The sequence below is a fragment of the Hemitrygon akajei genome, chromosome 23 (assembly GCF_048418815.1).
Source record: "Hemitrygon akajei chromosome 23, sHemAka1.3, whole genome shotgun sequence".
In the NCBI taxonomy this organism is placed as follows: domain Eukaryota; kingdom Metazoa; phylum Chordata; class Chondrichthyes; order Myliobatiformes; family Dasyatidae; genus Hemitrygon; species Hemitrygon akajei.
Window position 1 is genome coordinate 32,548,776 of NC_133146.1, and position 13,531 is coordinate 32,562,306.

Here is a 13,531-nt window from a genome sequence, read left to right on the forward strand (position 1 = left end):
GGTGATATTAAGGTACCAGGTGAGGTCATTCATGATGTGAACTCCCAGGAACGGTGCACTTAATGCTCTCTATGAAGGAGCCATGTATTCGCAGAGGGGGATGGTTTGACTACACCTTCCTGAAGTCCACAATGATTTCCTTTGCTTCTCCATGTTCAAGCTTAGGTTGCTCTTCTTACACCAATCCACCAGCCGCACCACTTCCTCTCTATACCCCGTCTCCCCATCATTCTTGATAGGGCCATTATCAACACACAGAAAGTACTGGGGGACCTCAGCAGGTCAGGCAGCAGCTAGGAGAAGGAATGAGCAGCCGATGTTTCAGTCCAATAACCTTTAACAAAGCCAAAATGTCAACTGTTTATTCCCCTCCATAAATGATTCCTGACGTGCTGAGTTCCTCCAGCATTTTGTGTGTGTTCCAGAAACTGCAGAATCCCTTGTGTTTGCTACGATCTACAGTTAGATGTGATGAATGACAGCATATCATAAAGATGGGTGATGTTACTGCACTAAGACATTATTTAATATTAAATGGTTCTGCTCCAGACTCTTAACTAAGCATTATGGAATCAAATTTCACGTAAAGCGATGCACCACATCGAACTCAAGGGAAGAATGTGTCAGGACCAACTGCTATTGAAAGTATTTTTCCATTTTACCCCAATGAGTCCATACTCAGCAAGTATTGTAAAGGTCAATGGGCAACCGGGCGGGGGGGGGGAATGGAATTTTTTTTCTGCAAGCCTTCTCACATGACTATCTTCGCCCATAGTCGAACCCTCTTCAGCCTTCTCACATGACTATCTTCGCCCATAGTCGAACCCTCTTCAGCCTTCTCACATGACTATCTTCGCCCAAAGCACTCACAGTTGAACCTTCTTCACCACTAGAATAAGCAGCCAAATATTGTACTCTATCCCTATGCAGCAAATCAATAAATGTGAAGAGGGCCCGGGATCATCATACTTATTATTATTTCCTTCCTTGCACAACTATCGGCTGCTTTTCTATTATTAAAAAAGAGCAATGAAATTATGTTTGGAGAGTTGATATGATCTATCAAAACTCCAAGGCAATTAACTGCCATGTTAATATTTCCAGAACTTTCCTCCCCCAACAGATAAGAGTAGAAATCATTGTAGATACTTTATTAAAAAAAAACATTCTAAACAGCATCTTTACAATGACACACTAGATCCATGTAAAAATCATGGAACACACCACCTCAAGAAATTGAGTCAAGTATCAATCATGCACTTAAATAAACACACAAAGCAAAGAAGCTTTTGAAGGCAGGGTTAAGTTAAGAAGGCTTGTACATAAGTTAATCCCAACAGAGACCTGTCGAGTCACCTATGCTGCATTTTCTTTGTATCTCCATATAAGCACCACCAGGCAATCAATTCAACTGATCCAATGAAAAGGGGAGAAATACTTTTGCTAAATAAACAGAAATAAAAACCTGGAGGTGGTATTTTATATTAAGGAGAGTCATCACTTGATTACTTTATTGACTCAGAAATGATAGCAAAAGTGATCACCATTTATATGAACAGAACAATATAAATAGTTTATATTAAAGAACTAACTGAACCTTGCATTCTGCTTGGATGGATCAGTTCTGCATTATGAATAAGTTTTTAAGAAACAGGAGCAGAATTAAGTCATTTGGCCCATCGAGTCTGCTCCACCATTCTATCATGGCTGATTTATTATCCCTCTCAACACCACTCTCCTGCCTTCTCCCCGACCTTTGACGACCTTACAAACAAGAACCTATCAAACTCCACTTTAAATATACTCAATGACTTAGCCTCCATGGCTGTCTGTGGCAATGAATTCCACAGATTCACCACACTCTGGCTAAAGAAACTCCTCCTCTTCTCCATTCTAAAGGGACATCCTCCTATTCTGAGGCTATGCCCTCTCGCCCTAGGCCCCTCTACTGTAGGAAACACCCTCCCATGTCCATGCTAACTGGGCCTCTCAAAATTCAAGTAAGCTGAGTGGTAATATACAATCATTCCAGAAATAAACTATATTTTAAGCACTCATAACATCTTGCAATTACATTATTATCTGCACAGTAACAGCATACCATTGCTTCTTCAAGGAGATTACAAAAAACAAAATTGAGTATTTTCTTCTGCTGAAAGGTATGTAAAAAAGAATTGGTGCAGACTGAAGTATAGATGGTTTATCAATGATTAGTCAGCTCAAATAACCTACCTTCCATAACATAAACCAGAGAGCCTACGTCACCCTCTTTGATGATGCAACTGTCTTTGCCATATTCCACTGGGTACATGCAGTCTACAATCTCCTGAATCTGGGATAACTCCAGATTCTTCATGAAGTCATTGTCCAGGATTGCTTCCTTAATTAGCTCTTTAGACCTAAAGTTAAAAACAAAACACTGTCAGCTGAAATTATTAACCAGTAGCACAGATAATTAAGAAGCAAGCAAAATTGAATTTTTAACAAGTAAATCAAACCATCTATAGCTCTTTGTTAAACTAAGACACATTTCGGTAGTAATTTTATCTTTTCTAGTGTGCCTAATTTGCCAGAGGATTTGCGTGCAATATAAGCTGTTAATCACCATACAAAATATTATCCAAGTTGATCAAATTTCAATATTTTTACTGAGGCAAAATAATTGTAAACCTAACTGAAAATACATTATTCTTTTTATACATATATTGATCCAGCTAGTCTATAGAATAGTGATATGCAGAAGGATCGGATAGTAACACAAAGTTTGAGCTTCAATTTGTAGAAACGATTACTAAAACTACAGGCCATTTTAAAAAACTTAAATGAAGTAAGCAAAAAGCTTGAAGAATATGTTGGAGAGTTGGACCAAATTATAAGATTCAGAAGAAGGCAGATATACAGTAAAGGTATTCTATCACATAGAAATTAATGACTCATCAAGGACTCTGGTCAAAATGACTAGAATTATTTTCCATGGAAAATGCAAGATGAACTGGCCAAAATAAACAACAGTTCCTTTATAACCATTTCAATTCTGACCAGATGTTTGCAAGAACTTCCGTCACTGCATGAAAAATTAACTTCCAGCAGTAAATGTTTTAAACCCTCATCACAGTTCTCTAAACATGCCAAAATTATATCTTGATTTAGAGAATTAAGTTTTTATGACCCGTGGGATAAACTAGAAGCATTGAGATTATGACGGGGTGGGGATTCGAATCATATTGTGTAAAATGGTAAAAGGAATCGATATAGCAAGTACAGATAAACTATTTCCAATTAGAATAGGAAAATAGGACATAATCCTAAAATTTTGGTTATACTAGACAGAAGTGTAATTAGGATATTTTCCAATGAAGAGTAATAGAACTCTTTCAGTCTATCCCCCAGAAAGGCTGGAATGTTGTGACAATTAGAGCTTTTAATTCTGAAGGGGATATAGATGTGCTGTTTATTACATTTCAACACAGCTGTAAATATACGCATCACAGAAATAAACAGAGTAACAATCACTTTTGGTCGATTTCCATCCCCCTGGACACTAAATGGCAACTCCCTGACTGGTGTCGCTGTCAGGCGCTCCTGGGAAAACTACATTTCCATGACGACTGGGAACTTACTGAGCTACGTCCCATTCTAACAATTCATCTTCAGGGTTTTTCACACAGTCCAAATCTCCATAGCTTCGAATGTTCCCACAAAACCCTCGATCAGCCTTTCTCCAGCCTTGCCTTCTCACCCTCATCCTAGACATAGGTTCCTGGTCCCTATCAGGTCTATGTTTGCAAGGCATCTCTCCCAATCTGGTCTCAGATAGCGTATAACTGACACTGGGAAAGTGCAATGCCAACTGATTATCAGCAAGGTTTTGGCCTCAGATGCCTCTGTTTACGGTGACACTACCACGTCTGAATCAGTCATTCACGCACCATTGCCAGAATCAACGAACACACCCCTTAACATACTAACATTTCTAGGCTGTAGGGTTTTGTCAGAAAAATTAAGGGATATTATATAAAGCAGATCAACCTAGATCTAATTAAATAGCAGGACAAATTTAAACAGCCTGAGGAGAAGCTTTTATGGAGTTAAATGTCTACTTTTATTTTCCAAGCATTGATCTTTGTTGCTAAACATTTACTTAGCCTAAACTGGGAAACTCAACAGACATTTCCCTTAATCGTATTATAACATCACTTCCTGAACTATTTGCCATCACATCGGATTTTAAGAAAACGTTTTATTGGATGCAAAAGGAATTCAAAATTTCCAAAAATTCAAAATTTTTTAAAGACCCATTTATGATAAAGAATTCGTTAGAATCATTAGTAATTCCAAAAGTACAGGGTGTAAAGCTTCTGATGAAAGATTGGGCAGTAATCAGTGCTGTTCCCGAAAGAAATTATGAGTTAACATGACCATGACAACTTGATTTGTTTTGAAATTTTATAAATATGCTCAAGCAAACTTTGGTCAGAGTAATGAGAAAGGCAGAGAAAAATTCAGTAACATACTGAGAACCTCCTTGAAAATATACAACATTCACACTGACACCTGGGAGTTGATGGCCCCTAACTACCACCTGTAGAGGAAGGGCATTTGGAAAGGTGTGGAGAACCCTGAGAACTTGTATCAGCAGCAATGGAGGCCATTTATAAACAGCAGAGGGAGGTTACTATCAACAAGTCTATTAGGACATCCATGAATGAAGTACTTCATCAATGTAGTCACATTGAAAACTCATAAGCTGATGTCGGCCAAGTCCTGCCCCATCCGTGGAAGAGTTAGTAGTTCCCATTCTGGCGTTATTGTCACCTCATAACCTACAAAAATCAGAGTGAAAGCAAGTAATCCTAAACTAAGAGTTTAGATTAAACTAAAGAGAGTAACATATTTTGGGGAAGACTTTGAACTATTCAGGAAGTGGTGATACAGTCTTAACCACAGCAAGCTGTTCAGGGCATCAGGTGCCTTGAAACTAGAGGGGAGACTTAATTCTGCCTTACCCTACAGTAAATGTTATTTACATACACAGCATGATTATTATTTTCTACAACTACACATTATACATAAACCTACCAGGTACATGAGCAACTTCCCAAAGAAATTTATATTTTCCATGTGTCAAATGATTTATTGAATGCTGCTATGGAAATTTTCTTTGAAGAACAGGTGATTAAGTAGCATCTCTCAGCACTACTCCATACTGTTGGTGCTACAACGTACTGACGGGGAGGAATCATCTTACTCTCATTGATTTGGTTTCATGGAGCATTGCAGAATAAAAGGAAGGTGCTTCCTCATGATGAGGCCATGTACAAAAAGCAGCACTGGCAAATCAAACACATCAATCGTAATTTCTCAAATGGAACTTGCACACTATTGAAATAAAGGCTCAACAACACCTAAACACCTCCACTCTGTGGACTTGAAAATAATCTACAATACAAAGACTAAAGATCAGGAATTAAATTCCTTAAAGGATTAAGACAAAACAGTAACACCAACTTAACAGTACACATTATGTTACAGCAAAGCTAAATAGACAGTGTTAAATTTAAGTTCAACAACATTTGCTCTCCAAATTTAAATAAATGCTTATCTTTAATGCTTAGTGTTGTTGCTGTTCCTTTCCACACCTCGTGGCGGATCGGGCCGCAACCTTGCCATTTCTTTAGCATTTTCACCTGTCTTTTTATGCTAGCTTGACGCTCAACTCAACATGGATAGAAAGAGTGCAAGGAACCGGCCGGGTTCAAACCAGGTACCCCCCACCTCAAAGTCCGGCGTGGATGCCACCCCGCCTCCGGCCGGCTACTTAATTGTTAGCATATGCATGTATAACTCTTTTCCTATGGTGGCAAGGTATTGAAAGTAACTATCAGAAAATTGTAAAAACAATTTGTGCTTATTTTGTGACCTAAGCAAAGTTTATATATCAATTTTATAACTCTATTGAAACTAGACTGTGTTCTGCATCATCCCTTCTCAAATCGCTAATACCACAATGAATGAGCTTTTTCAGACAGCAGTGCAATATTAATACTGGCCAATAATTGCTGTGACATTTAATTAATTGTTCCATCAGTCATTAACTAAAACAAATACGAATAACCATAAAATTAGCTAAAGCAGAATAATTAATGGTCTGTCCTTTATGCAAATAAAAATCCTGGTCTCAAGGGAATAAGCTGAATGTCAACAACAGTAGGAAAATATATCAGGGCCATCTGCCTTCTTTGTTGCAAGTTTACCTTTACAGCAAAGCAACTAATAGTAGTATCACGTAAATAAAACAGTTCCTGTGATAATAATATTGCCTGTAGGATATATCCAGAAAATTAATAAACTGTTTTGCTGCCTAATCCATCAGTGTGACAGAAGCTGACGGTGGCACCAATGAAGCTAATGGCTTTCACTGAAAGAATAAGTGTAGTATTAGTCACAAGAACTGTCTAATTGCAAGAGCATAAAAGGCAATTAGAAGTAAACCATATTTAAATAGTAATGCCACAGTTGTCACAAACATTATATTGTTATAATGATCCATAAATTTAATCATATGTTTTAGAAGCCCATCCATCCTTATTCCTCAGTCTTCTCATACACGTTACCCCACAGTAGACCGGAATCAAATTTCCAAATTTCTGAGTGACCACCAGCTTTATAATGTGCCACTATCCTCAACAGTGTTTCTCTACTTTTGGCTGCTAACAAAAAGTTATGCATAATCTGGCTACTAGTCTCATATTTGCAAGGCTGAAGCCCAATCTGACTTGTTAAAAACCCCATCTTCGGACGACTTTATGGACATTCCAGTTTTTATCAGGCTATCACCCATCATTCTTCGCTTGAGCTGAAACTCAAACTTTGTATCATTCCCCATTACCGTGATCATATCCTCCGCATCCAGAATACTGGCCATCACTAAAATGCTTCAACTTGATTGTCACCCATAGAGATATATATTTTGATTTGTGAATTAATACAATAGTCTAATATTTGTGACATTGCCATCTTCGGATCTAATTTTTCAAACACTCCCTTAATAAAAAAAAAACAACAAAACTCCAATTCAGCCAAAACTTTTATCTTCTACACCTGTTTTGGCACAAACTGGCTCAGTTTTTGTGGTGTATGATAAAGGATTAAGCAAGACAGGGAGAGAGATGTATAAGATTACAGATATCGTGGACAGCCAGCACCTTTTTCTATGGTGGCAAAGGGCAATACCAGAGGGATCATTGAAGGTGAGTGGAGGAAAGTGTAGGAGAGATGTCAGGGGTACGTTTCTTTTTACACACAGAGTGGTAGGTGCATGAAAAGTACTGTCAGGGTGGTTGTAGAGGCTAATGCAATAAGGACATATAAGAGTATCTTAGATAAGCACATGGATGTAAGAAAAACATGGGCTGTGAAGGAGGGAAGGGTTAGATTGATCATGGAGCAGGTTTATGTAGGTCAGCATAACATTATGGGCCAAAGGGCTTGTACCATTCTATTCACTGCTCGCCTTACTGTACTCTAAGGCTCTTCAAACTCTAATTGCAAAAATTTAATTTTTTTCTCACATTCATAAATGTCTCCAAAGTGTTACTCATGCAATTATCTCTAATATTTTAGTTAAATGTATCTACTGCTCCACTATATCTGGAGTACCATATCATTAATGCTGACAGAACATTTAGTGATGTTGGCTCTTCACTTCTGCATTATCTACATAATCTTATCTACCTTGACATAATTCTCTGAATTTTTTGTTACATCTCTCCAATCTATATGTCACACTTTTACTTTAGCTGCTTCTAAATCTTAACCCAGTTCCTATTCTGCGCCAGATCAAATACTCTGTGAAGAGGAGTCCTGAAGTATTTCATTGAATTAAGTGTGCTGCTTTATCAGTACTTGTAAACTCCACTGCTACATACCCATCAAATGATCACCCCTATATTTTTAATGAAATACAGACATTCCTCTAGCATGACAAATATAGAATAACTGTTTTAAAGTGCATAGCAGCCAAAAACAAATCCAGCTTTCTCGCTGATAAATGGGCATTTAGGAATTGAAGAAGATTACTGTCACTGCCTTCTGATTTATTATTCACCAAGTTCTCTAGAAAATAAAACTCCATAGCAAGAAAAATCTATATATCAGTTACATCAATTTTAAGATTACTTACAACACAGAAAGCTATTTAGACCATTGTGAAGCTCTTACTGGAGCAATCTGCTCTGATCCCATCCTCCTGCCCATATTGTTCTTTTTATATTCATGTTTGATGAAGACTTAGGCACTTTCAATTTATGTTGTAGTTTCATCCACTTCTGCTAAAACGCTGTATGTTCAGTTAATTTACTGTGAAAATATATTATGTTCTCTTCCCCTATCAAAACTGAATCTAACATACTTGATTTCTGACCTGGCAGTCAGCAAAAACAAAGCCATATATTCCTCCCTAAATAAATGAATCAGATTTTGTTGGGACTTAGGAGAGTTATCTAAAATAAGAAAGATATACCGGAGAGATGTGACAAGAAAAAGTAGAATACTATACAAGAATGTAGAGCCATGGTGGATGATTCTTCCTTATGTGGCACAGTTCTTTATTAATATAAAGCTAGATGTAATTTCACTGGTGTTTATCCCCATTAGATTGTCACTAATCTTACTTTTTTTTTTACAGTATAAACACAGCCTTTCTTCTTAATTACAACATTAATTGGGCTGCTCTTATATATCGCTGTGAATTTTTTCCCCATACCTTTTCCATCAGGACTTTTAATTACCTGCCATCACTTACTTAAGTGCCCTTACTTATCAGTGGCCCTCTGCTGGTCGGAGTTGACCAAGGAAGCTGCGTCCTAGCTGTCTACGTTGAAGTAAGATGCACGCCAGCCAAGTACAATATGGAGAGCAAGCTGCTGCCCGTGTAGCAGCTTCACCCCCTCCCACACACACACACACACAGCTGATGAATCCAAAGGAACAGCAAGACTGATACCGTTTGGCATCAGTGGTGTCGCAGGGGTTGCCAGGCCATGTTGAACTCAATGTAGGACTGCCTTTAGGAACTCCAGCTCTGGATTTTTCCTTGGAGTTTACCACCAAAGACTTCCCTATGAGTGAGTATAGCCACGAGGCAGCGGATGTTTGAGTTCACAGAATCTTCCTTCTCCTAGATGAGCTGCCAACCACGGCAGACGGGCTCCATCTGCTCAAAATGGCATCATTCCTGTTATCTTTTTTTCACACACCATACTCTCTTCAAAACACTTCTCTTTCATTAATAATTTCAAAAGTAATTTGTTACATCTTTATTGTAGATAAACCAGAAGGATCTTGTCCAGTGCTTCATTTGCTTTCAATTCACAATTATGAGTTTTAACATTACATCTGCCAAAATCAATCTCATAGGATTGTAAACAAAGAGGAACTTCCATTAACATATAAAGAAATGATAAGACTTTGGAACTGCCTAGTCTGATGGGTATTTCTACTCTACTTTAAGATCTCCAAGACCTGAAGTTTGTGCCTTTCAACAAGTGCTATTTTATTATTTTCTGAAGCAAAAGCCAAGCTACAGGAGGAACTCAGTGGGTCAGGCAGCATCTACGGAAGGAAATGGTTAGTTGATGTTTTGTGTAGAGACCCTTCATCTGGACTTCTGTCTTTCTTTCTTGGTTTCAATATCATTGTATCTGATGTAGCAGGTACAGCTTATTTAAATGTATTTCTTTAAATATTTTGAAGTATAAAGTAGTTGTTTCATTAAATTATGAAATGTCTTAACAAATCTTTGACTACATACTGAAGTATAGGAAAAATACTTAAGAGTGGGCATTGCAGTTGTTTGAACTGGGCTTCATGGCAACGAGATCACAGCTGATCGCTGGTTTCCGAGCATGATCTGCACATTACTCGATTCTCTGACGAGTTCTAGAAGCACTGAGCATTCACAATCAGCGGCAGTGGGGACTTCAAAGACTCACCACCCTCTGAGGGAAGATCTTTTTGATCATCCCTGTCCTTTCCAGTTTAGCCTTCACCCTGAGGAAGTTACCAAGAAATCCAATTGCATTAAGTTATGTTTTGCAGTGACATGGAATTAAATATTGAATCTTCTGTGGGTAAAACATCTTAATACTTGGAGCTATCTGCATCTTTCAGAAACTTCAACTGCCATGTCCTATCACAAGTCACCGTTAAGGCTCCAGAATGATTCTGTATCAGAGTCCATGCATTGTGGGGGATATGGACACTATCAGTAGGCACTCTCAGGTCAACTCAACTTCCCAAAACACAGCCAGTCTGAGGCCAATGAAATACTCAACTATGTCCTTGGGCCAGTCACACAATAAAACTAGTACCTCCACCAACACTCTATAATCTCCAGGGAGCTGCCCAACCTCCTGACTTGGGATTCCACCACACCAAAGGCCCCAGTTGGGTGATTTGCCTTGCCTCTCTACCCCATGATTCCCTCAGGAGACCTCCTGCCTTCCAGTACTCCATTTCTCCCAGTCAATCTTATCTGCTCACCTCCCTCCAAGCCCACCAGATACAGCAATATCTCTTATGTGACTCCATTTCAAGCTTTGCTCCCAGCCCTAACTTTGATCTGACTGCCAGGCTCCTGAAATTTTCGACCCAGTTCAATGAGATTCCAAACACATTGTTCTCTCCCTTTCCAGTGTTCAAAGTGACTGTCCTTCCACAAGTCTTCGATTCACTTCCAACTGCAAACTTTCTGATGACACTTTCCCACTTAAGTGCTTATGGGAAATAACTATCACAAAAGTTTGTTCCACAAAACCATTGCAATACATTAGAACTTATAGCCAATATATTTGTGTATAACCAACGACGTGGACTGTGAAATTTGTCCTTTTTTATAATACTTGCATATATATACACAATTAAACACCTCATAATGAAGCACTTATTTTTTAAAAAAGTCTAATGTCTTCATTCTGCACGAGAAAAGGAGCTTTCTGCACTGGAAAACAACTCAAGTTCTCAGTATTGCTTATTTAATTATTTATTTTTAATCAGCGAAAATAATTATTATAATTTGCCTTCTTTTGCTTATTGGGTTGTTGTCATTATTGATCATATATTCTATCGTATTTCTTTACTTTCCTGTAAGTATCTGCAAGAAAATGAATCTCAAGATTGTATTTGATGACATACAATATATCTTCTTGATAATAAATTTATTTTGACTTTGGTTGGACATCCAGTTACTTCTTGTATCTCAGTTATCAATATCTAATTGTAAAAAAAACAAAGCAGCAATAGCAAGATGAACCCATGACTCTGGCTATCCTCTCTCAGCATCCTCTTAGATGTGCCAAAGCAGTTTCTCACCCAGGACTTACTCAGTCATTTTGCAAGATGGAAGGATTCACACATTATTATGTCGATAAAGTGGTCTGCTGCTAACTTCACAGCCAATGAATTATTCTTGAGGAGCAAGACAGTTTTCAGTGCCAAAATTATGAACTCCCAATGAACCCGAAGTCAGAACATTGATATGAGATATAAACACCTTAGTCACAATACCAAATTTAACTATGAATTTCTTCCTTAATTCACCCGGCACCAACACTCAAGGAGGAGTGTGTTTAAATTATACATATTGAAGTCATCAAGTTCAGGGGAAACAAATTGCTCCATTGTATTGAACATGCTGCAAAGACAAAATAATATTGAAAATCTATTTTAATTCCTTTCCCCATTCCCGTTCCGATGGGGCCTTCTCTTTTGCCACAATGAAGCCGCTCTCAGGGTGAAAGTAACACCTCATATTCTGTCAAGGTACGCTCCAACCTGATGTCACGAATATTGAATTCTCCTTCCGGTAATTTTTTTTTGCTCTTTTTTTTGGTGGCTAATTGTAAAAATGGCCTCCATATATCATATTTCTATATGATAAAAGAGGAAGAAAGTTTGGCCCATCAAGTCTCAAGGAGTAAAACCATTCACTTGATATACTTGGCTGGAATATATTCCCCACTTTCCCATCAACTTTTTCCTCTCCACCCCGTATTCTGCCAGTCACCCACAGATGTGGGGCATCTTACAGCTGTCAGTCCACATCTCCTCGGGATGTGTGATGAAGCCAGAGAGTCACAGCGAGGAAATGCAAACCAATATATATTCATATTCTCTCTCTCTCTCCCTCTCCCCCCCCCCCAGTGGATCTATATCACAGGAGAGGGAGTGAGTCACCTTGTCCATGGTTGCCTTGGTGATCCAATCAAGTATTGACATTAACAGCCATCCAGGTGAACACGGCGTCTTTAGCCAACTTATATTTAACTCTGTTTGATAAATCTGATCACACGTATTAATTGAATGTGCACACATGTGTGGTCATGTGCAATATATGCATCTGCAAATGCGTGTAGTACATGCATGTTCAAGTATAATAATGTGGACACACAGAAAAGATGCATGCTTGGGTAAATGCTGCGCATCAATGTGCGTGCATGTGTGTACACGCATGTGTTTGTGTACATACTGTCCAGGCTTACTGTTAAATGCTTAACAAGCTCAAATTTTATTGTAAGTTCTAAAGCTCAGCTCAACTACTATTGTCTTGTAATATATGGGTTTGTTATTGTCACATGTACCATGATACAGTGAAAAGCTTGTCTTGCATACTGTTCATACAGACCAAATCATTACACAGTCTACTTGGACAGAACAAAGTAAAACAATAAAAATGCTGAATAAAGCACAACAGCGACAGTGAAAGGGCAATGCAGGGTACCTGGCCGCGTACTGAAGACCTGTGCTCATCAACTGGCTGGAGTTTTCACTGAAGTCTTTAACCTCTCGCTTCAGAAGTCAAAGGTTCAAGCAGGTTTCATTTATACCGGTGCTTAAGAGGAACGTAGTAACCTGCCTCAGTGATTGTCGTCCAGTACAAGTTCAAGTTCAGTTTATTGTTATTCAACCGTACACATGTATACTGCCAAATGAAACAACATTCCTCCGGACCAAGGTGCACAACACAGAACATATAACTCACATGCACAACACAAATATTACCACAAATATGTTAAGTTAAAAAGTAAGTAGTTTAACACTACTGGCACTTCTTACATGATCAGATCAGGGTGGTGGCACGGAGTTCAACAGTCTTACGGCTGAGGGAGAAGCTGCTTTCCATCCTAACAGTTTTTCTCCTAATGCTGCAGCACCTCCTGCCTGATGGTAGGGGGTCAAAGAGACTGTTGGACAGATGGGAGGGACCACTGACAATGCCAAGGGCACTTCATATGCAGCGCTACCGATAAATATCTCTCACGGGTAGAAGGAAGAATCCAATGACCCTCTCTGCAGTCACCGCAATCCTTTTAGGGACTTATGCCTTCAATCCCCGAGCCAGATGGTAATACAACTGGTCAGTGCACTCTCGATGATGCTTCTGTAAAAACTGGTTAAATTGGGGGTAGGTGGGGGCGAGCCCCACTCGCCTCAGGAAATGGAGACGCCACTGCGCTTTCTTGACCATAGAGGT

At 38.7% G+C, this 13,531-nt stretch overlaps 1 protein-coding gene across 7 annotated transcripts in view; it reads right to left on the reverse strand.

Annotated features, from left to right (window-relative positions):
- Positions 1 to 13,531, reverse strand: part of LOC140715310 (cGMP-dependent protein kinase 1) — a 779,820-nt gene that overhangs the window by 658,377 nt on the left and 107,912 nt on the right. For all 7 annotated transcript variants that reach the window (XM_073027324.1, XM_073027322.1, XM_073027323.1 and 4 more), the window contains exon 2: positions 2,233 to 2,399. In XM_073027324.1, coding sequence (XP_072883425.1) covers positions 2,233 to 2,399 — 167 coding nt within the window. The remainder of the gene's footprint in view (positions 1 to 2,232; positions 2,400 to 13,531) is intronic.